The sequence below is a fragment of the Leptonychotes weddellii genome, chromosome 5 (assembly GCF_054177405.1).
Source record: "Leptonychotes weddellii isolate Sample4059 chromosome 5, ASM5417740v2, whole genome shotgun sequence".
NCBI lineage: Eukaryota > Metazoa > Chordata > Mammalia > Carnivora > Phocidae > Leptonychotes > Leptonychotes weddellii.
In genome coordinates, this window is record NC_138373.1 from 29111163 (window position 1) to 29135012 (window position 23850).

General features: G+C 51.0%; 1 protein-coding gene across 2 annotated transcripts in view; it reads left to right on the plus strand.

Moving 5' to 3' along the window:
- USP7 (ubiquitin specific peptidase 7) overlaps positions 1 to 20845 on the plus strand; it is a 66250-nt gene extending 45405 nt beyond the window's left edge. For both annotated transcript variants that reach the window (XM_081820056.1, XM_081820057.1), the window contains exons 8-31: positions 448 to 502; positions 1481 to 1561; positions 1657 to 1747; positions 4202 to 4284; positions 6965 to 7074; positions 8634 to 8790; positions 9841 to 9985; positions 10251 to 10381; positions 11230 to 11364; positions 11834 to 11935; positions 12098 to 12203; positions 12947 to 13039; positions 13129 to 13196; positions 13543 to 13643; positions 14478 to 14631; positions 15580 to 15647; positions 16130 to 16238; positions 16326 to 16403; positions 17098 to 17198; positions 18009 to 18108; positions 19012 to 19131; positions 19319 to 19390; positions 19531 to 19621; positions 19834 to 20845. In XM_081820056.1, coding sequence (XP_081676182.1) covers positions 448 to 502; positions 1481 to 1561; positions 1657 to 1747; positions 4202 to 4284; positions 6965 to 7074; positions 8634 to 8790; positions 9841 to 9985; positions 10251 to 10381; positions 11230 to 11364; positions 11834 to 11935; positions 12098 to 12203; positions 12947 to 13039; positions 13129 to 13196; positions 13543 to 13643; positions 14478 to 14631; positions 15580 to 15647; positions 16130 to 16238; positions 16326 to 16403; positions 17098 to 17198; positions 18009 to 18108; positions 19012 to 19131; positions 19319 to 19390; positions 19531 to 19621; positions 19834 to 19940 — 2458 coding nt within the window. In that variant the 3' untranslated portion in view covers positions 19941 to 20845. The remainder of the gene's footprint in view (positions 1 to 447; positions 503 to 1480; positions 1562 to 1656; positions 1748 to 4201; positions 4285 to 6964; positions 7075 to 8633; positions 8791 to 9840; positions 9986 to 10250; positions 10382 to 11229; positions 11365 to 11833; positions 11936 to 12097; positions 12204 to 12946; positions 13040 to 13128; positions 13197 to 13542; positions 13644 to 14477; positions 14632 to 15579; positions 15648 to 16129; positions 16239 to 16325; positions 16404 to 17097; positions 17199 to 18008; positions 18109 to 19011; positions 19132 to 19318; positions 19391 to 19530; positions 19622 to 19833) is intronic.
- The last annotated feature ends 3005 nt before the right edge of the window (positions 20846 to 23850 follow it).

Consider the following 23850-nt stretch of genomic DNA (forward strand, 5'->3'; position numbering starts at 1 on the left):
GAATTTTGCTTGAGACCTAATTTACCACGTAATGATGTCCTCTCACACACAGCAAGATGTTCAGAGCAGGACAAAGCTGTGGTGTCCTGATAAAATCCAGTGTGTCTTTTAACCAGGCGCGCTCCCCCCACCCCAAAAAACCTCCTCAAAAAAAGAATTTTTTTTTTTTAAGATTTTATTTATTTGACACAGAGAGAGAGATACCGAGAGAGGGAACATAATCAGGGGGAGTGGGAGAGGGAGAAGCAGGCTTCCCGCTGAGCAGGGAGCCCGATGTGGGGCTCAATCCCAGGACTCTGGGATCATGACCTGAGCCGAAGGCAGCTGCTTAACCGACTGAGCCACCCCGGTGCCCCTGCAGTTTACTTTTTTAAGTCTGAGTTGCTTAATATGCTGTTATTTGAAATGTGGAAGTTTAAATATAAATGTTCCTTTTCTCTTTCCAAGGTGGGAAACTTTAGATAGCTTCATGCAGCACGACGTTCAAGAGCTGTGTCGAGTGGTAAGTCCGGCGCTGTAATTGTACACTCCTTAACATCGACTGCTGCAGAGCACTGTCAGAAGCGGTAACCACTTCCAAGCCCAGACCTGCTTCACGCCAGTGCGCCTTGTGCAGGACAGAACCAGGCCAGGAAGGAGAGGCATTTACGAGCCAGAAAGAATGAAAACAAAATTGCTGTTGGAGAGGGCAGTGTGAGGGGAAACTTGGATTTACATAGCAATAGGTAGTATGGTTTAAATTTGTTAAATTGGCACATCTGCCTGAGTTACTAATCCGAGAAACCTCAGATTGGCTTAAGTAGCTGTCCCGATCATCCTGCTTCGCTGTTAGAATCGTGACTTCCATTGTTACTCTGGAGTGTCCAGACTCCTCCTTGGCACAGAGTTTCTAATTGAGGCAGCCCTCTGTGCAGGTGATTCTCCCCAAAACCATCTTCAGTCGCTAGCAAATTCCCGTCCTTCCAGTTGTGACCAGAGACACACAGATACGCAGACATACACACACAACATGAAATGGTTATTCAAGGTGATTGGCTGGGCAAGGTGTGTTTTCTTTTTTGCAGCACTAGCTGGATTGAATCCAGTTCATTAAATATCCATGGACAAACCAGTCAATCCTGTTGACAGGCTCAACCTCATTAATCTCTTGGTGTGGACCAATACGAGTTAAGTTTAGTGCTCAATTTACATGCTTTTCCACAGAGGTAAAATGAATATAAAAAATGCTTCTAAAGGCACTACAGATTACTAATTCATTCCAAAGGCTGTATAGAGGTTAATCTCAACTGTTGCATGTAGATATTTTTGTAAATATCCAACCAAGGAAGAAGACTTTGTATGTTTTCATAATTGCATGCTAAAGGTCATAATATTTATAGTCTAGAACTTCTTTGACCATTGAAATTTCCTAGTTAAGTTTCAAATTATTGTATGTTAATTGAGCATAACATTTTCTTAGAGTCGAAACTTTCTCTTCCAGTTGCTTGATAATGTGGAGAATAAGATGAAAGGCACGTGTGTGGAAGGCACCATACCTAAATTATTCAGAGGCAAAATGGTGGTATGTGTTTACCAGCTTTCAACAATGATTTTAAATGATTTAAGAATGCTAGTATTTTGACAATACTTAAGCCATCTTATTTTCCTTATTTGTAGTCCTATATCCAGTGTAAAGAAGTAGACTATCGATCCGATAGAAGAGAAGATTATTACGATATCCAGCTAAGTATAAAAGGAAAGAAAAATAGTAAGTCCTGTGTACATACTGGCATGACCTTTTGCTAATTTCTGTTTTGTGTTAATGCTTCATTTACCCAAGTGGTTTTCGTTGAAATACTGCACAGAGAACATTGCCCAAGTGACGAGTGTGCGGCTCACAGAGTGCACACAGGCTCGGTTCCCCACCTGGGTCAGGCCCCATGGCATTCACGGCACGGATATTGGTGCTTCCCGACCATGACCTCCCCTTCTCAAAGGAATCCACTGTTTGGGCCTTTAACCTCCCCTCCTAGGTTATTTCTGCATGTTTGAAATACTTATAGAGATGAGATCATGTAGCTTACAGCGTCTGCTTTGCATTTCTTCTCTTCCACATCATACCCACGAGTAGTGATCGTGTGATCGTTTTCGCTGCTTTATAGTATTCCACATGGGGGGTAAACTGCAGGTGTTTTGAAACCATTCTTTCCTTGATGTTTGGGTTTTCAGTGTGGGGCTGTTGGGCTGAAGGCTCATTGACCGTTCTCGTGCCCGGCTCCGGTGCACGTTTGTGTTCATGGTGAGTGGAATTGTTGGCTCCAAGGGTCTGTATACATTCAGTAGGTGAAGCCAGCAAGTTTCTCAACTCAGTTTATCAAGTCTGGTCCCTCCAGCAATGAGTGAGAGCTGCCATTGAGCCACACTCCCAGCAGGACTGTCAGCCGTCCCAACTGTACGTTTTGGTGGGAGTATGGTGCCATCTCGGTTTTAATACACGTTTCCCTGAAGGTCAGCGACATTGTCACCCTTCCAAATGCTTACTGGCAGTTAGGGTATCTTCTTGAACTTCAGGAATGTATTTAATAGGGACATAATGTCATCGTTGAGCAGTTCTGTCACCTGTGATTTATGGATCTGTGTGGATTTACTTTTCATCATGGGCTCTGTTTTCCAGCTTCTTTGCATCCTTATTGGATGCCTGCCATGGTGATTTTTATACTGTTGGGTATGGGATGTTCTTAACCTTTGTTCTGGGGCACGTTGAAGTGACTTGGACATAGGGTGGTTCTTCGGAGGCTCGTTTTTACGTCAGGTGGGAGCTCAACAGTGTTAGGCTACTTGGGCCCACAGCTGAGGCAGCACCGTTCTGAGCCTTCTGCTTGGAGCTCCATGTGTGAGGGGGCTTTTCACCGTGGCTGGAGGGAGCAGAGCAGAGACCGTTCGCAGGCCGGCATGAGCTCTGGGGACTGCTCTCCCGTCCTTTGGGCACTTCTTTCCCTGGCCCCAGATAGTATCTTCCCTCTGTCAGGGAGACACTGGGCCTTGTTTGGGTTTCTCTTCTGCACAGTGAGCGGGGACAGGTGAAGGGCGCCTTCCAGATCCCGGTTCTGTAGTGCCCATCGTCCAGGGTGTGACCTTGTTGAGCACAGGACATGGAGTCCGGGCAGGAGCAGGGCAGGAGCAGGGCAGGAGCGCTGCCGCATGCGCTCGGGGTGCTTGCCCGGTGGTGGGCTTTTCGGGGCTGCTCCGCGTGGGGCTCGCCTCTGTTCATTCTTGTTGAATGGCATTTCAGAATTTGAGTGAAATCAGCCAGTCATTCTCTGCTTTTTGTGTTAAGAACACCTGCTCTGAAGGCATAGGCTATTTTATCTATTACTGTTTTCTCTTTTCTCTTTATCTGTAATCCACCCGGAATGGATTTTTGCACGTGGTAGGACGTCAGGACTGATCCCCCGCATATGGGTCTCTCTTGAACCCGTCACATTCTTCCCTTGTTCTGCACCTTTGTCAGCAGACGTTCCTATCCATGTGGATTTGTTTTTAGCCTCTGTCTTCTGGTCTGCTGGTTGTCCTTGGGCGAATTCTCTATCTTCCCCCACGCGCCCCAGCTTTGTTGTGGTTTAACTGACAAAATCGTAAGCTAATCACAGCGAGCATTGTGATTCTTCTGGACACACTGTGAAGGGAGCACTCCATCCCTGTGAACGCATCTGTCCCTGCACATCGTCCTCTTGTGTGCGAGTCAGAGCGTTTGAGTTCTCTCGTAGCAACAGGAGCTTCCCGGCTCAGTCCCCGTGTTTGATATTAGGCCCTTGTCCCGATTCATCTTACTTATGTCCCATCCTGTCCCTCTTATCCCCACGGTCCTGCTCTCTACCTGCACTGCCTCAGTTGTAGCTTTATGATAAGTGGGTCAAAATGTGTACTTTAAGGTTCCTTGATTTTGTTAAAGTGGGTAAAACATTTGACTCCGCATGAACGCTTATCACACCCTTAGGAAACCATGTCGGTGGGGTTCTTAGAGGTTCAGGGCTTCTGTTCTGGAGCTGTGGCGGGGTCGTGGCAGGCGTGGCGGGTGTCGGGCAGAGGCCGGGAGCCGCTGCTCTGGGCTGCTCTTCTCCGCTCTCTTTCCCAGCGTGCCGAAGCGTGTTGGGGTGGCTGCGTTACCATCAGGGCTCTAGTGAAATCATCGGCTGACTTTCTTCACTTTCTCTCTTTCAAGTATTTGAATCATTTGTGGACTACGTGGCTGTGGAACAACTAGACGGTGACAATAAATACGACGCTGGGGAGCACGGTTTGCAGGTAACGTGGGAACTGTATACTGCCTTTCCCATCACTGTGTTTTCACATCCTTTGCTTCAGTTGTGGACGGGAAAGTCACTTGTACCTTTTCATACGCTGTTCATATTTAGAACTCAAAAGATTTTACTTCTTAGTGCAGACACTATATTTTGGGGCCTTCGATTGTGCAGCTGGTGGGGCTGAGCTGGGGGCGGGAGGTTGACGTTCAGCGTCTTGGGTAGACCCGTCACCCAGCACACGGGAGACCCCGTCCCGCTGTAGGGAGGCGTGTTCTCCACGGCATCCAGGACCCTGCTCCTCGCCTCACTGGTTTCCGCTGGAGCTTTTCCTCAGCTTTTAGTTGCAGTAGAAGTTCGTTCTTTCTTGGACTTTGGGCTCATGGGTGGTTTGCACTTTGGCGCACGCGCGCGTGTGTGTGTGAGAGATGGGGTTAGTTTTCTAAAGGATCTAAAGGATCATGACTTGTAGAACGAGGAGTGCATTTTCTGTTGCTTGTTCTGTGAATACGTGGTGTCCCTGATTGTTTTCCACAAAGCCCCGCGGGGACTCTAAGCTTCTGGCAGAGCACCAAGCACTGTGGACAAGTGACTGGTCAGTCCGTGGCCGGGTGGAGAGACACGGACTGTGGCGTGTTCCTGGCTGCCGGTCAGTAAGTGGGTCAGTAGCATCTTCACGGATGCAGCGTCCAGAGTCTGTGTTGGACTCATAACCTGGACACATGGGCTCAGCCATTTTATGATTTCCCACACCATCCTGTGTTTACCAAGCTGGCTACCTTAGAATTCATGGTGCTGGTGTGCCCACGTTTCAGTGAGCCACAGATCTGTTCTTCTGCTTGGTCAGGCCGCTCAGGATGCTGCGTTGTGGATCAGAAAGTCACTTTGCAAGCATGTGACTAGATGTGCTTAGGAAACAGTCAACTCACAAGAATTTCCCTTGTCCACACTGGATGGTTTGGGGTCTGGGTGAGCAGAGTATGTATTTTAGAATCATAGCCTCAATAGACTGTGGTAGAGAAACAATTCTTTTATTGTTCTTTTAAGTTATATCAAAACCATGCCGTTCCTTTGTATGGCAGGTTCCTTAGGTTTTCATTTTTCTTTCCAGAGATACTTTGTCATCTTAGGCACGCTAATGTGACATCAGAGAGCCTTGTCTTGTGGCTTGTCACAGGCACAGTGCCTCGGCTGGACGTACCCGGCCCCAGAAGGAAGGTCTGAATCAGAAGCTGAGCTGTGTTGAGAGCCCGGTGGTCTGGTAGTGGTGGGGTTGGGCAGAGGCTTATTTTCGTGAGGAAACCAGAGGCGGCTGAGGTGGGGCCAGGCGTGTGGGAGCTGTGGAGTTGGGCCCCCCCTCCGAGGAGGCCTTGTTGAGAAGTGGGGCACGTCCCGCTGCACCGAGGCCGCGTTGCTGATCTGAGGGTCTTGCTGCTATCGAGTGAGGACAGTGTTCAGAAGTGGGTTGGAGTGTAAGCGCTGAGTGCGTGCTGTGCATCATGTGCTGTGAAGTGAACGTGCTCCGAGACCAGGGGCAGGAAGCTGCTGACCGGTTGCCGTCCCGCCCCGTGCCTGTGAGCAGCCACACTTGTTGCGGCCAGGTGTCTGTAAGCACGCCTGATCTCGCCTCCCTGCAGTCCCCGGCGTCTGCCTTTCCAGTGCATGGTTTTCTGTGTTTTTCCATATTTCCTATCGTGTTTAATGACTATAACATACCAGCAAGTGATTAAGCCCTAATTTACTTAGCTGTTCCTCTGTTGTTGGGCATCAGAATATAATCCAGAGTAAATCGCTCACACACAAGCTCTTGCAGCAAACCTGAGAAAGAGCTAAGCAGAACATTTTACTTTATTTTTTATTTTTTTTAAGATTTTATTTATTTATTTGACAGAGACACAGCGAGAGCAGGAACACAAGCAGGGGGAGTGGGAGAGGGAGAAGCAGGCTACCCGCTGAGCAGGGAGCCCGATGCGGGGCTCGATCCCAGGACCCTGGGACCATGACCTGAGCAGAAGGCAGCCGCTTAACGACTGAGCCACCCAGGCGCCCCTGACTTTATTTTTTAGTTGAAGCGTCGTTGACGTGTGCGGTATTACACTTGCTTCAGGCGTGCCGCGTAGTGATGTCGTGTTCACATACATCATGAAGTGCTCACTACAGAGTTCGCATGGTGCTGCTGACTCTGTCCCTACACATACTTTGTATCTGTGACCTGTTTTGTAACTGGAAGTTTGTATCTCTTGATACCCCTCATCTGTTTCGCCCCTCCCCCACCCCTGCCCTCTGACAACCACCAGGTTTTCTCTGTTTGAGCTTGGTTCTCTTCTTTTGTCTTTGTGTGTGTGCATTTAAGATTTTATTTGTCAGAGAGAGGGAGGGGGTGGAGAATGTGCAAGCTGGGGGAAGGGGAAGGGAGAGGGAATTTCAAGCAGACTCTGCTCTGAGTTTGGAGCCCAACGGGGGCTTGATCTCACCCCTGAGATCATGACCTGAGTGAAACCAAGAGTCGGATGCTTAACCAACTGAGCCACCCGTGAGCCTGTTTCTTAAACAACATTTTAAAAGCACCCCAGCTGGATACCTACCCTTCCTCTCCCACCAGATCTCTCCAACCGCTATTGCTGTCCTTGCTTCAGGGACTAAGTAGGGCTGAACTAAACTTGCATTTCTTTTTCAATGTTCAGGAAGCAGAGAAAGGTGTGAAATTCCTAACTTTGCCACCAGTGTTACATCTACAGCTGATGAGATTTATGTATGACCCTCAGACGGACCAAAATATCAAGATCAATGATAGGTAATTTATAGTGGGATGTGAAAGTTAAGATTGAATCATCGCCTGACTTGGGGGTCAGTCTTAGCGCTTTGTTTAGTCTTTTTATATTTTCAGTCCATCTCTGATGTACTTAGGTCTCTCTCTTGCCTCACTGTCCCAAGAATAATGGTTTTAAAGGGATAATTTCCCTTACGAGATTTCAGAGGCTGTTCCTCCCATTGCTCCCTCTTAGGGAACCCCAGCCCCCTCCACACTGGGGCAGATGGAGGTCTGAGGGGAGAGGGCTTTCTGCTCCACCTGTTTTGCACTCACCAGAATGCCGCTGTTAACCTCAGGAGTGGAATTTGATGTTGCTGTATTTGTTTGAATACAATCCTCCAATATTTTGTAATCTCTCAGTTGGTATTCTAGAATGTGTTGGAATTTTCAGGAAGATGATGTAGATGTATGTGTGTGCCTTATTCTAGGTGTTTTCCCCGTTCTTAAAATGCCAGATAAAAAGAATGATAGTAAATACTACTTTACCTGGTTTAGAATACAGAACTTTGGTACTGGTTAGTTTGGGCACAGGATAGAGGTTGGTTAGTCACCCATCAAACTTGAGGGAGAATGGACCCAGTCAAATTATTTGCCACCAGCCGGGTCTTTGCTCTTTCATTCTTGCCCATCGCTCTGGAATCGGTATGAAACAGTCTCCACCAGACCTCACAGATTGGCGTCCCGCAGACCAAGGCCAGTCTGCTGGTGTGTTTTGTTGGGTCCCCACCTTGCTTTTGTTTCTGTTTTTATTGGCATTAGTTGCCAACATTAAAAAACAACAACAACCCCCCCCCCCCGCCAAAAAAAAACCCATCAGATTTCACGTAAAAGCCCAGATTTCTGGCATCCTTTAGGAATTCTGAACATTTGGCAGCGCAGCCAGGATTGCTGAGGGCGGCACTGGGCTGGTGCTGGGGCGGCTGCCCCTTCAGACTCTGTGAGCTCGCTCTCCGAGTCCTCAACCACCCGCCTCTCAAGGCACTGCTGATTAATTTCGACCATGTTGTTAAAATGTTTATGGACCCAGTCATTTAAAAGCAAATCAAGTTCAGGATGTCTTTAGAAATCATGGGGTGTAGGGGATCCTTGCTTACATGTCTTCGTTGTTCAGATTCGATTTCCTGTGTTTCTCAGACGTACAGTATATGCTCTGTTCTAAGTTCTGGACAGCCAGAATTATTCATTAATAACATTTGGAATTACCCACATCCTAGAAGAGTCACGGTGTACATCTATCACAAGACTGGCTGTTGTGTAATATCCTGAATTTGAAATTCTGTCAAGCATCATCTCAGTGCATTTAGAGCATTTTCCTCCTACCTAGCTTCAAATTTTTTACTGCTGTCTGAATAATTAACTTGTTCTAATGAATGGGAGCTGCCTCCGAAGTGTTCATGGGGTCTCCCAAGTCACATTGATACTTGGCTTTCCAAATGAAGATGAGCCAGTAAATTAGAACGTCTAGCAATAAATAAAGTTTACCTTTAAACTATTTCACGTGTGAATGAAACCTGGATTTCTTTAAAAATGTTTTTTAATAGGTTTGAATTCCCAGAACAGTTACCACTCGATGAATTTTTGCAAAAAACAGATCCTAAGGACCCTGCAAATTATATTCTTCATGCAGTCCTGGTTCACAGTGGAGATAATCATGGTGGACATTATGTGGTTTATCTAAACCCCAAAGGGGATGGCAAAGTAAGTGCTGGGCAGGGGTGGAGTCAGATGTGATGGTGTGTAGGGCATTCACCCTAGCACTCAGCTTCACCTTAGCCCGGTCCTGCCCGATGGCCTGGATAGCAAAAGATCCCCCCCGGGCTCTGGATTTCTCTCTGTGCTCTCATGCATTACTTGCTGATACTTTAAAGGTGAATAGTAAATTAGCGATTATACTGTATTATGTGTCTCTTTATCAGTATTGAGCGTTGAACCTTGATCCCTTCGTATGTAAAGTGAGGCACCTATTTCCCACTTAAGAGCACCAGCAGAGTCATCATCCACGGCCGGGGAGGCAGTGCTGGGGGCACGTCATTCTGCAGGCCTGGTTGTCCGCGCTCTGTGACCCTCCGTCTGCCCCAGGTTTGCGTGGATCTGCTCTCCCGTAGCGTCCCCAGGGGACGAGGGCCCCCTCGGGCTCTGTGTCCAGGACTGTAGGGCCAGTGAGGAACAGCGCAGAGGCCGAGCCCACCTCGCTCGAGCTGAGGAGATTTGGTGGAGGGACCCACATAGCACCAGACCACGATGAACCTTTCACTGTAAGATTTAAGTACCGTTGAAAGTGACTCGATCCACAATGAAGAGATTGGAAGATAAGTATAATGTACAACTCTGCTGACTTTTTAAAGTCAGTCTCTCACTTGCTGTGAGACTATGTCATGAGATAGGATCAAATGTCCCCATTTAATTTTATAACTGTACCATAAAACTTCGATTTTACTAGCAGCGTAGGTGTGCTCTGTATGGTTTTCTCAAATGTGTAAAGAGTTGTACTGTCAGTCGATTGAATGTAAATTGAAGTGGGCTGTTGGAGTGTAAGGATTGCCAACAGACGCGCCTTCACAGCCCGCCCCCTACCCCGCCTACCCCGAATGCGGGCCCGAGTTGGCTGGGGTGCCGGGGAGCTTGGTGAGAGGCCGGCTTACCTGACGCGGTGCCCCGGGGCCGGCACATCCTCAGATGACTCGTTTTAGGAGAACACCGCCTCTTGTGTGCTTCATCTCTGCCGCGTCTCCTTGCTTTCCTTGTCAGTGGTGTAAATTTGACGACGACGTGGTGTCCAGGTGTACGAAGGAGGAGGCCATCGAGCACAACTACGGGGGCCACGACGACGACCTGTCCGTGCGACATTGCACCAACGCGTACATGCTGGTGTACATCAGGGAGTCCAAGCTCAGTGAGTAGCGCCGCTCGCTCGGCTCCGCGCTGCAGGCCAGAGTCCCCGATCCCCGGGTGCTGCCCAGCTCTACTGGCTGTCCCCACGCGGTCGCGGTCTTGGCTCGCACGGCCCTGGTCCCCGCACCTCCAGGGGACTCGCGGTCCTAAGTAGCTTTCACTCGAATAAGATTGCTGTATTGACAACCACATGGCATTGGGGCCTTCTGAGGAAGGGAGCAGAGAACCTGCACACAGGTGAGCGAGAAGGCACGTTTGTCGTGCAGGTGAGGTTTTACAAGCGGTCACTGACCACGACATCCCTCAGCAGTTAGTAGAGCGACTCCAGGAGGAGAAAAGGATCGAGGCCCAGAAGCGGAAGGAGCGGCAGGAAGCCCACCTCTACATGCAAGTGCAGGTCAGCCTTGCTTCTGCGGCGTCGCTGCCCCCGTGGCGGGGGCTTGCTCCCTGAGCATTTGTGACTGAGGGGCCGCTCAGGGGAAGGGCCCCCAGACTGAGCCACGCTCTCTCAGCGTGGGCATGGAGGAGCTCAGAGGGGGGAGGGCCCCTGGAGGGGGGCGTGGGAGGGCGAGCTCGCGGTGGGAGGTGGCGCTCCAGGCCATGGAGAGGCGTCACCGGTGATGGGGAAGGAAGGAGAGCTGGACGGGGAAGTGAACTTCCAGAAGGTTTGGGTTTATGGTTCGGTTGCTCTGTTGGGAAGTGGGTGCTGCTTTCAGCAGGTTGGTTGCCTGGGAAGAGGAGCTAGCTTGGCGTCCTGGCTGGGCCCGGGCTGTATCCAGAGCCCGCCACGCAGTGGGCTTCCAGCTCGCCCTCCAGGGAAGGGGTGGGGTGTGTGGAGGTGTAGGTGTTTGTACTTTTTTTTTTTTTTTTTTAAGATTTTATTTATTTGCAAGAGAGAGAGAGCACAAGCCAGGGAGGGCAGGGAGAAGCAGGTTCCCTGCTGAGCAGGGAGCTCAGTGCAGGGCTCGATCCCAGGACCCCGGGATCATGACCTGAGCCGAAGGCAGACGCTTAACCGACGGAGCCACCGAGACATCCGTGTTTGTACTTTCTAACTAAACACCTGATTTCATTCTTCGTCATCTTGATACTTTTCTCTTTGGGTCTCTGGAAGAATGGTCATTGAAGCCAGAGACTAACTCTTTTTAGCTTGTTACTGTGGAAACTTTGTTTTGCTTGGAGTGGTCTCACGGCATCTCTGCGTCTGTTGGAAACTCTGTTGTGTGTTTTCTTGTGTACTTTCAGATAGTTGCAGAGGACCAGTTTTGTGGCCACCAAGGAAATGATATGTACGATGAAGAAAAGGTGAAATACACTGTATTCAAAGTATTGAAAAACTCCTCACTGGCTGAATTTGTCCAGAACCTCTCTCAGACCATGGTGAGTGCCAGCCCTTCTGGGGATGGTTGTTTTCATCTCCAGGTTCTGTCTGCTTTCCTCACTAACTGGATGAGCTGGGATCGGGCATTTGAGCCCAGGTGTCCCGGGAACCCTGGAAGCGGGGGGGGCTCTCTCTTGTCCACATCAGCAGGGAGAGCTCAAACTATCATTTTGTTTCTTCTTATCCTAGAATCATTTACATTCATACGGAATTAAAGTATGAGCTGATTTTTTTTTTTTTTTAAGGTTTGATTTATTTATTTGACAGAGAGAGACCGCGAGAGAGGGAATACAAGCAGGGGGCGTTGGGAGAGAGTGAAGCAGGCTTCCCGCCGAGCAGGGAGCCCGATGTGGGGCTTGATCCCAGCGCCCTGGGATCATGACCTGAGCCGAAGGCAGACACTTAACGATTGAGCCACCCAGGCGCCCCTGATTTTGTTTTAATTAATTTAGTGTTAATTTTTTTCAGGGATTTCCACAAGATCAGATTCGATTATGGCCCATGCAGGCAAGGAGCAATGGAACCAAACGGCCAGCAATGTTGGATAACGAGGCGGACGGCAACAAGACGGTGAGGGCGCGTGAGGGTGGCGGGCGCCGCGCACCTTGGTCAGAGTCGCTCTGCGCCGCTGTCGCTTGTCTGCCTCTGGCCCGCTGAGCGGCAGGCAGCTGTGCTCTTCACTCTCACTTAGCCCCGGAAACACTCTAACACCAGCATCTCTTTTGGAAATAGATGATTGAGCTGAGTGATAATGAAAACCCGTGGACGATATTCCTGGAAACCGTTGATCCGGAGCTGGCTGCCAGTGGGGCCACGTTACCCAAGTTTGATAAAGATCGTAAGTGCCCCCGGGGCAGCAGAGCTGGGGCCCAGGACCAGCGTCCAGACACACACGGGCTTAGCATGCTTCCCTTGCCAAGAGGTCCGGTTCCAGAAATGCCCCTGAACCCCTTTCCGTGTTGAGGCTTCTTGGCGAAGCTGGGCGGGCCTGACTGGCTGCTGGTGGCGAGCAGGCCGCGGCCGCGCTGAGTCCGTGTGGTTCGCCGCGCGCCTCACAGGGGCCCACAGAGCCGGGCTGCAGACCCTCCCTGCCCAGGGCCGGGTAGTAAGTGTCTCACGCCTGTGGGCCGTTGGCGGCCTCTACCGCCCGAAAGCGGGTGCAGAAATTCAGCAACGAACAGGTTGGCCGTCTGCTGGCACAACTCTGCCAAAACAGGTGGGTCAGAGTCTGCTGACGGTCACTCTAAAATGGTCAGTTCTTACTGCTGTAAAGACACACAATATTAGCATTTTCTCATGGCAACACTCAGCTAGCTGGTTAGTACCTATCCTTGAAAATCAGATGCCTCGTAAGTTCACTGCCCTCGGTCCCATCCTCACTGCCTCGGATTATTGTTGCCCGGGGGCCCGACGTGCCGAATGATGCTGTCCTCCTAGGGTCAGTCAGCGTTTTGATGAACCTCACCTGACACGGTAGCTTTTGGGTGCCAGATGCTGTCACTTGGTTGCCTACTATTAATATTTTTAGGACATTGTCCCAAGTGTTAAGATCCTAACAAAACCTGTTTGTTAACCTTGTAGATGATGTCATGCTATTTTTGAAGATGTATGATCCCAAAACACGGAGCTTGAATTACTGTGGGCACATCTACACACCAATATCCTGTAAAATACGTAAGTCCTACTGCCCTCACCGTTGGAGTTGGTTTTGCTAAAGTCTTGGTCTGGTACAGCTCTGGATTCTTTGTTTTTCTCAAACGCAGGTGACTTGCTCCCGGTTATGTGTGACAGAGCAGGATTTATCCAAGATACTAGCCTTATCCTCTATGAGGTTTGGATGGCTTGTTTTTCTGTAATCAGTGTATCATTTGTGGTTTGGGGAGGGCTTTTCTTGTTTGTTTTGCTAGCCCTGACTTCCTTGTTGTGTGCAGTCTGCAGCTAAGTGGTGGGGGCCCCGGGTGGTGTCTAGTAGAGGGTCTTGTTTGTAGATGTCTGATTTTTCCTCATTCGGGCTCGGTGATCATTACGTCTTTGTGGATAGTAACGTTCCCATTAGCACTCTCATTAGAAACGTAGGGCCGAGAGAACAGAATTCTCGGGGAGAACACCTGTGGCGTCTGGTTGTATTAAACGTTAGGCAGACGTTCCCCGGTAACCATTCATCTCTCTTACTGTAGGAAGTTAAACCGAATTTAACAGAGAGAATTCAGGATTATGACGTGTCTCTTGATAAAGCCCTCGATGAACTAATGGATGGTGACATTATAGTCTTCCAGAAGTAAGTACTTTTTGAAGGACTGTTTCACTTTGTACTAAGACTGAGTTTCCCCATAAGCCCCAGAAGCAGGAAACAAAACTGTGTCAAGACGCTGAGTTAGATTTTGTTTAAGTAGCTGAGAATGTAGACAGAAGTCGGCCTCTCCCGGTTTGGGGATCGTGGGCAGTGAACCTTTTGCTCATGTAACGAATGGTCTCATTTCCTAAGAATCCGTGATGAGCACGGCAGCTCTTAGTGGGGTGGCAGAAGTCCTTCCAACAGTAGCAGGCTGGTTTTCCTTCCCCTCAGCATGAGCATCCCTGGCACACACCTGCATAGGCAGTTCGTTTAGGGCCCATCGGACCAGCAGGTCCTTGCCTGGGCTCTTGCAGAAGCCACCTGGCCGTGGCGGGCTTGAGCACCGGTGATGGGGCCCCCGAGAGCAGGGGTTGGCAGACTTGTGTTTGGAGGACCAGGTAGTAAATATCTGCTGCCTTAGCAGGGAGGTGGTCGCCTGCCAGCTCGGGGTCAGAGAGTGGGCTCTGCCGTGAGGCCCGTCATGCCGAGTCCTTCCCTGTGTATAAAACGGGAGGACATGGTTTCGTGCCCTCGTCAGGATGCGAAGCAGGGGGCGGTTCGCACTAGCACGTGGGAGCCTCCGAGCACAGCTCCTGTGTGTGGTGGCCTTTCCTTAACTGTCCTGGCTACGGACTCGCTGGGACAGACTCCTGGCATCCACACTCTTAGTCCGTGTCACTGTGGGTTCAGAGGTGATGCCTTTTTTTTTTTTTTAATAACCATTATCCCTGGCCTGGACTTCGATTCAGTCTGCAATCTTTCTTTCTCTCCCCCCAGGGATGACCCTGAAAATGATAACAGTGAATTACCCACTGCAAAAGAATATTTCAGAGACCTCTATCACCGTGTTGATGTCATTTTCTGTGATAAAACGATCCCTAATGATCCTGGATTTGTGGTCACATTATCAAACCGAATGAATTATTTTCAGGTATTTCCCCTTCAGATTCTATACCAGAGAGCCCAAGTTCTTAAAAAGGAAGGGTTGCTGAAGAGAGAGAGGCTGATGGGTTTGGTTCCGGAGGAGGGTGACGGCCCCATTGTCTGAGCGGTTCTTGAGGGGATTGGTGCTGGTGCTGCCCCCTCCCACACCCACCTCATCCAGCCCGGCGTGATTTGGTTTCAGAGATGATACTTTTTACAGCAGCTTTGCTTCAGTTACAACTTGCCATTGGAAAATAAACCTGTAGACCTCACCGTTAAAAGTGAGAAACCCTTGGGGCACCTGGCTGGCTGGGTGGGAGGAGTGTGTGGCTGTTGATTTCAAGGTTGTGAGTTGGAGCCCCACATTGTGTGTAGAGTTTGCTTAGATAAATAATCTTTAAAAGGAAAGGTGGGGCACCTGGGTGGCTCAGTCGGTTAGGTGTCTGTCTCTTGATCCCAGCTCAAGTCGTGTGTTCAGGCTACTTTAAAAAAAAAAAAGGCAAAAAACCCTTTAACAGATGATTTCACTGATGTGCCGCCCCCATGGAGCATACACTGGGGAGTATAGTTTATTCTCAGTCGGTGGTAGATTTTTAGGCCATGTAAATTCAGGCTATTCATTTCACATTTCTTTAAGAATATTCGGTAAAGGGCGCCTGGGTGGCTCAGTTGGTTGGGCGACTGCCTTCGGCTCAGGTCATGATCCTGGAGTCTCTGGATCAAGTCCCGCGTCAGGCTCCCTGCTCAGTGAGGAGCCTGCTTCTCCCTCTGACCCTCCCCCCTCTCATGTGCTCTCTCTCATTCTCTCTCTCAAATAAATAAATAAAATCTTTAAAAAAAAAAAAAAAAAAAGAATATTCGGTAAATAGTTAATGGTAGAGTTTATAAGCAAATTTCAGTTCACTCCCCAACATGGGCCTTCTTTTCTGACTTTGGGTCCCTTCCCTCCTCCCAGGTTGCAAAGACAGTGGCCCAGAGGCTCAACACTGACCCCATGTTGCTCCAGTTTTTCAAGTCTCAAGGGTAAGGCGCTCCCCGGCCCCTTGCTGTTTGGTCTGTACTGCATGCCCTCCATAATTGATCTTGACATCATGGAACTAATTTTAATAATAGCTGGCTGCAGCATCTGACAGGCCACCGCTTAGTTTCCGATACAGAGTCGTCACCACGCACATCCTGCCCACACTGCTCCCAGATGTCCGAGTAGTTGGCAGTCTGCCTCATCTAGAGCCAGACTTGTTTAGATACATCACCAACACCTCTCCCGAGCATCCAGCCGGGGCCACCCCGGCCAGGCTCGCACGTGCCCTGTCCCCATTGCTGAGAGCACATGTGGGACCACCAGGGGGACTAAGGGCTCGGGAAACAGGAGTATGGAGGGAAGCCCTGTGCCAGGCCCACAGTTTGAATCTAGGCGTACGGGCAGTGGTTTGTGTTTATGCTAACTCACGGATATTTGTTTTAGGCAAATAAGTCATTTGTTTATATGCTGTTTTCTTGTGCAGTTATAGGGACGGCCCAGGTAACCCTCTTAGACATAATTATGAAGGGACTTTAAGAGATCTCCTACAGTTCTTCAAGCCTAGACAACCTAAGAAACTTTACTATCAGCAGGTATGAGTCCGAATTCATGTAACCGTGGGTCATAAGGAGGTTTGGGTTTTGTGGAGACATATCTGATAGTCTCTCTTTTCTCAATAGCTTAAGATGAAAATCACAGACTTTGAAAACAGACGAAGTTTTAAGTGTATTTGGTTAAACAGCCAGTTTAGGGAAGAGGTACGTGCTTTTTAATGATACGAATTTTTATTCTCGTTGGTGTGTGTTTAGTGTTTGTCTAGCTCTTGAAAACTAAAACAACGAAATAAAGGCGTTAGAGGCCCTCTGTCCCCCTCTTGCCACCACCACTGCTTCTGAACCATTTCTGCCTCTGCCTGGCCCTCTGGGCTCTAGTGGCGGGCCTGAGGGCAGGGTGGGTGCTGCCCGCCCACTTGAGGTGGTGGTTCTAGAAAAGTCTTTCCCTGCTTGCACCCTAGTGTTTCGCCTTTGTAGCTCTGCCAGTTTTAAGGAAAATGCTCACCGTGTGCCATAAAACATGCTCATCTGGGTGGAATTGACAGGCTGACATCCTCAAGTCCAGCCCTGGTTGTTGTCTCGGCTGACACTGTCCTGTTGTCACTTTGCTGAGAGAGCCGGCTAGGAGCTGGCCTTCTGTGGGAGAGTTTGCCGAGAAGCTGTCCTGTAACCGGCAACCTTTTGGCATCAAAGTGGCATTTCTAAAACTCCCCTGCAGGCCTGGGCTGGGGCCGGGGGTCCAAGTTCATGCATCAGGGGCCCTCAGACTGGGGGCGTCGGTGATGTGGTGGGGAGCTAGGGACAATTGAAAATCCCTTGCAGGTTTTTCCCCTCTTCCAGCATCGAGGATGTGCTCAAGCAGACCCCTTACGTTTTCTTCCATCTTGTCATTTCCTAGGAAATCACACTATATCCCGATAAGCATGGGTGTGTCCGGGACCTGCTGGAAGAATGTAAAAAGGCTGTTGAGCTTGGGGAGAAGGCGTCAGGGAAACTTAGGCAAGTATTTCCTGCAGCTGGGGGAGGCCTGCGCCCTGTGGCCGTGTTCCCGGGACCCGCGCAGCAGAGTGGCAGACCGGCTCTCTGCCCGGCTTTTGTGGCGGTTTATAAATATTTCACAATTGAGCCATGTTTTTTTTCTTCCTGCCCTGTCTCCTGACTGTTACTAAGCTGTAGAAAGATGAGATTCGGGTACAAAAGTCACCCACAGTAAAGAGAGGACTCAAATGGAGCATCAGCTGAAACGGCAGAAATCCAGGTTGCTCTTGGTTGCAGTGGAGAAATCCAGGTGCTTCTGATCCATGAGGCTGATACTCCGGCTGCAGACAGAAGCCCCAGACTTGACGGGCAGTGTTTGTTTCAGGGTCGGGCCTTCTCATCCCCGTGCCCTGCTGTCTGCTCATAGGACAAAACAAGCCTTGGGGCTCTTTGCTTCCCGGAATGCGTGCTCTGTGATATCAATAAAAGAATGAGATCTTTATTCTCTAAAGAGTGCACGAGAAAAACACCACAGGTCCTGCCCAGCTGGGAACCATTGTGGACACGATGTACACAGTTCTTGGAGACTTGGTTTCCCCTCCATCCCTGTGCCCACACGGGGCCGCGTGGCCTCAGACTGCAGGGGCCGTCGACGGGGCCTCTGTTCCTCCCCGAGGATGCCCTCTTTGGGCCTTTCAGCTCTCTGAAGAGGAAGAAAATAAGCAAATATAGATAGCTTTATAATAAAGAATTTCTTTTTAGGAAGCTACTTACCCGTCCTTTTTTCTCACACGAATTGATGTAGTTCATTTCCCCCCTTGTTTTGTGCAGGCTGCTAGAAATCGTAAGCTACAAGATTATTGGTGTGCACCAAGAAGATGAACTGTTAGAATGCTTATCTCCGGCGACGAGTAGAACGTTTCGAATAGAGGTAACCGGCCCTCCCTTGTGGGCGCCCTGGCCGGTGGGATGGCCACCCGCCTCTCCCCTCAGATAGCCCTGACTTGTGGACATGGCCTAAGTGTTGTGTAGGATACCAGTAGATGTGATCCCTGCAGTTAATTTTACTCTTACACATTTTGAGGAATTAATACTTTATTGAAATCTTCCTCTGCAAGCACATCAGGTGTGTCGGGTTGAGCGGCATGAGGCCTGCTGACAGCGCTGCTCGACCTTGCCCGCCATCCGTCACACAGCGTGCCGGCCTGCTCTGCTGAAACCCGCCTGACCCCCCCTGCCCCTGCCACAGCGTCCTCCTTGCTCTGGGTCTGACTGCGGAGGTCCCCAAATACATAGGATCGCAGAGGACTTGTCCTCGGGAGTGAGTTCTAAATATGGGCCACCGAGCAAGTCTGGTTAGAAGCTGTGGCTCCCTGTTGATTGAGGAGTGTTTGAAATTTCCAGTTACTAGACTAGTACATCATTTGGTCTCCAGAAACACAGAGTTTCCTTTAAAAATGCAGATACCTGGGGCGCCTGGGTGGCTCAGTCATTAAGCGTCTGCCTTCGGCTCAGGTCATGATCCCGGAGTCCTGGGATCGAGCCCCGCATCGGGCTCCCTGCTCGGCGGGAAGCCTGCTCCTCCCTCTCCCACTCCCCCTGCTTGTGTTTCCTCTCTCGCTGTGTCTTTCTCTGTCAAAAAATAAATAAAAAAATCTTCAAAAAAAAAAAAAATGCAGATACCTTCCAACTCGGAGCTCTCCTCATTCTAACAAGACCCAAACCTGGCGTCACCGACAGTGACGCCACATTGGAGCATCGAGTCAGAAGCACATGCGGAGTTTGTTTGCATAGACCGCGTCGCTCAGCTCTGTGTATCTCCTTCTGTCCCCAGGAAATACCTTTGGACCAGGTGGACATAGACAAGGAGAATGAGATGCTCGTCACCGTGGCGCACTTCCACAAAGAGGTGTTTGGGACGTTCGGGATTCCATTTTTGCTGAGGATACACCAGGTGAGGGTGTTTGGTAATAGGTCGAGTATCCTCCGTCTCGTAGTGCTTTGGGATTCATGCTGCTGAATCTGGGCTCCTCTGGGCTGATGATGAGCTTTGGTGGTGTCCACGGGGGCCACGAGGGGCCGCCGCCACGGAGGGGCGCATACAGATGAGTGTGCACATACGTGTCCTTTACCGTTCGTAGGGCGAGCATTTCAGAGAAGTCATGAAACGGATTCAGAGTCTGCTAGACATCCAGGAAAAGGAGTTTGAGAAGGTACACACGTCTTGGGCACTTGTGAGGGATGTCGGGCAGCACCCCGAAACCTTGGCTCAGGAAGCAGCCGAGACTGTGGCCAGAGGTGTGCGTTCGCTCGTGCCCAGAGTTCACGGAGGAGGGGCCCTTCTGTCTTTCAGTTTAAATTTGCCATTGTGATGATGGGCCGACACCAGTACATAAACGAGGATGAGTATGAAGTGAACTTGAAAGACTTTGAGCCCCAGCCTGGTAAGCCCGCCCCGGGTTCCAGGGGCGTCTGTGAAGCAGGGAGGAACAGTGCGTGACCAGGGTTGAGACGTCGGTGGCCTGGTCCGTGAGGGTGGGCGGTGCTTGGGTCCGAGTCCCAGCTTCCCGGTAGCCACACCTCGGGTCAGCCACTGGCCCTGGGCTTCTGGGACTTGCTCTCCGTCCGGTCTCAGCTGTGTCTCTCTCTCCACCAGGTAACATGTCTCATCCTCGGCCTTGGCTAGGGCTCGACCACTTCAACAAAGCCCCAAAGAGGAGTCGCTACACTTACCTGGAAAAGGCCATTAAAATCCATAACTGACTTCCTTACCCAGTGTGTGCAAGGCGAGGGGCCGTGCGTGGGTGTGTGCCCCTTTTTAACAGCCTAGAACTTTGGTACACGTGCACTCTATCCGAAGTCTTCAGCAAGGGGATTTGCTGCTGATGTTAATTTTATTTTGTTGAGGCTGTTCAGTTTGGCTTCTCTGTATCTATTGACTGCCCTTTTTGAGCAAAATGAAGGTGTTTTTATAAAGCTTGGATGCCAATGAGAGTTATTTTATGGTAACCACAGTGCAAGGCGACGGCCAGCATTGCGGGGGAGAAGAGGTGAGGGCCGTGAGGCTCTGGCGAGAGGCCTCTGGTCTGTTCCTAGCCGGCGGAGGCCGCCTGGCTGCCTTCTTAGGGTCGCGGTCACCAGCCCTGCGGCTGGTCTTGCGTGTAGGCTTGTCTGACGTATTTTCCTCTCAGTTCTACTTGCCATGACCTTTTGTGCATCTGTAAAGGCAAAACAGAGAAACTCACAACCTAATAAATAGTGCTCTTTCCTTCACTGCGTGTACTGTCCCCCTTCCTCGGTCCTCCTCCCGCTGCCTGGGTCTCAGTAAACGTGTCTCACCCTGCCAGTCACCACCGTTCCGCAGCCTGCTCGCAACGTGGAGGCACTGAATACAAATACGGGCCTGCCAGGCGGTTCGGGGTCTTTTTATTCAATTGAAAACACTGTCCAATGCAGTTAAGGTGTATCTGCTGCCTCTCGGCAGACCTAACGATCTCACCCACCCACTCATACAGGCAGGTGAAGCAGTTACCAGTAGAATTTCTTCGAAACAGAACAGACGGAAGGAGAAAAGGAGAGCCTTTTAGCAAAGAGGGCATGCTCACTAGTGGTCAGTAAGCTGTTGACTTTGTAAAAAAGGTTAAAAAAAAAAAAAAAAAGAAATGAAATTGTATATTTAATGAATGAACATGTAAAATTCGCCACTGGGAGGAGGTGACTTTGTTGGGTGCATCTAAGTGACTCTCACTGATGTTGATATTCATTGTGTGTAGTTTTATTTCAGTCCCAGCCTTGTTTCCTTTTATTTTGGAGCTAATGCCGGCTGCGTGTCTAGTTTTGAGTGCAGTAAAATAGAATCAGCAGATCACACTTATTTTTCATCCTTTTCCAGGATTTTTGTTTGTTTCTGTAGCAGCAATGTACACCAACTCTTCCTGTATATTGCCTTTTTGCTGGAAAATGTTGTATGTTGAATAAAATTTTCTATAAAAACTATAAATCAGTGAGTGACGTGGAGGTCGAGGGAGGTGTCCCCTCTGCTGGTCGTGTTGCTCTCGGACGGTCCTGGTTTCCTGGGGGTTTTGGGATTTTGCTTCTTCCTAGTTCCGTTTAAGCTCAAGCAAGAGGAGGTTTTCTAGGAGGAAGCCGGGCATGCAGGAGGGGGCTGGAAACACTACGGGAACAGTGGGAGGTGCTGCCCAGGGGAGCCGTGTGCGGCTCACTGCCTGGGCCTACTGTGCCACCCCGCGTGGGTTCCTGGGCTCTGGGCTGGTCTCTGCTGCGAAAGGACTTCGTTTCCAGGTTTCCACGGCCCCGCGTGTGCCTTCGTTCCCCAAGAGCTGCCTCCCGGGGCGTGTGGGCGGCACGTTGCAGGGGTGCCCTCCATGCCCGAGCCCTTCTGCTGGAGGAGGAGGAGGTACAGGCAGGCCAGAGAGGATCTTTTTCTGCGTGTTTGACTTTGGGCATTACACGGTCGATCTCGTGTTTCCGCTTTGGCTGTGGGTCGGTTCTCGTTGGGTAGCTGGCACAGCGTTCTCCCTGAAGGTACCAAGTGACTGTTTGTACGGAAGCCTGATGGTGTGGACGTGTTCTGCGTTTACTTTTTCATTCCATCCCAACTGTGGAGTTGAGCGTCTGAATTCGTAGAACGTTTCTTGGGGTACGGGGTGGAACTGCCTTTAGCTCATTCTAAACCCCGAGGACTTTCCCATCTGTTGGCGGCCGTCAGAGTCCCCAGACGGAGTCCCTTGGGAAGCATGCTGTAACAGGACTGTGACCTGCATGTGGGCGCCGTGGGCGGAGAAAAGGCGGGAAGTGCCTTCCCGTGGGGGCATCTTTGGAACGCGTTGCTGGCCTTTCTCGGAGCTCCAAGGCGGCGGTCTCGGGGACCACCACTTCCGCGGGAAGGGGCGTGTGTTGCTACGGTGGTGAACGGCAGGGTCTGCGTGTGTGCCGCTGGGAGGTGCGGCTTTGGTGTGGAACGAAGCGCCAGGGTGAGGCGCCCCGACCCCAGGTGGGCGATCGGTGCCTGACGGTGGTGAGCGGGGGACAGACAGTGGCGTCTCAGGACCGTGTCTTCCCAGGCAGGCCTCAGCCAGGGCTTTCCTGCCGCCCGGGGACGGAGACTCGTGAGGACGTTGCCGAAGTGCCCCGTGCGAACGCGCAGTGTGGGCGGGGCAGACGCTGGCTGCGGGGGCCTGTGTGCGGCTCCCGGGCGGCTCCACTCGGCCCCGCTGCTTGTCTGGGGGCCGCCATACGGCACGCGGGGGAGCCAGGGTTCCAGCAGAACTTGATCAAACCGGGCAAAAGTGGTCAGAGCTCACCGACCCTGACGGTGTGTGTGTGTGTGTGTGGGGAGGTCGGCCCACGCGGGAGAGGCTGCCCGAGAACACCCGTGGCGCCAGGCACGGCCCCTCACGGACACCCCGGGCGCCCGTGTCAGATGTTGTGGAGAACCTTGTGCCCCCGCGGAGTCCCGTTGGGGGCCCCCAGCCTCTCCCCGCATCTTGCCGTGTCTGTGCGAGCTCCGCGCTGTGGAGGAGCCCCACCTCCTGCCCGCCCACGTGGGGAGCTCTGTCTGCGCGACCCAGAGCACCGGCCGCGGCGGGTGTGCCTGCTGAGCTCCTCGGGTGTTGGCCAAGGGGCTGAGAGTGGTTTTAATTTAACTTAAATCGCAACAAGGGTCTAACCTCTACAAGGTTGGAAAAGGCCGGTCTTTGTTTTTTTAGATTTTATTGGACAGAGCGAGAGAACAGAAGCAGGGGGAGCAGAAGGAGAGGGAGAAGCAGGCTCCCCGCTGAGCAGGGGCTCGATCCCAGGACCCCAGGATGACGACGTGAGCTGAAGGCAGACGCTTAACTGAACCACCCAGGTGTCGTGGAAACGGCCGTTCTAACCAGACTTTCCCCATGTTCTGGGTTGTTCCAGCAATTAGCTCATTTGGAGCCTCAACTTAAGACCTAAAACACTAGTGGGTTTGTCTGACCTTTTCATGAAAGAGCCTTCCAGAGCTCTCGTGTACTGGATGGGAGCAAAATTAAATAACAATAGCAAGGCTTCGCGAGGTCCTTTGCCTTGCCAGTGGGGAACAGGAACTTGTGCAGACTCCCCCTTCCCCGCCTTTCTCTTGGAGGGAGGCTTTGAAGCCAGGCCTGTGGGGGATTTTCAGAGGGCTCAGAGCAAAACTGCAGGGAGGATCCCTACGCATCTGCCCTCCGAACCGCCAGTGGATGGATCCAGGAGTGGGCATGCAGGTGTTCACACCACGATCTGGCCTGAGTTGATACAGACTCGAAGATGTGATAAAATGGGGCGCCTGGGTGGCTCAGTCGTTAAGTGTCTCCCTTCGGCTCAGGTCATGATCCTGGGGTCCTGGGATCGAGCCCCACGTCGGGCTCTCTGCTCAGCAGGGAGTCTGCTTCTCCCTCTGCCTTCAGCCCCCACTGCTTGTGCCCTCTCTCTCTCATAAATAAACCTTTAAAAGGAAAATGTGTTAAAATGTTGGGAGGGGAAAGTACACTCAGCCCCCGAGGTGCTTACCCATCGCCTTCCTCACTAGTGAAGAGCCAGTCCCTTCAGGCTCCTTTCTGCAAAGTCAGCCTCGCGGGGGGCAGGCGGCAGAGACGGGCTTCAGCGCCCACAGGCCCTCACCGTCCTCGCCTCTGCGCACACC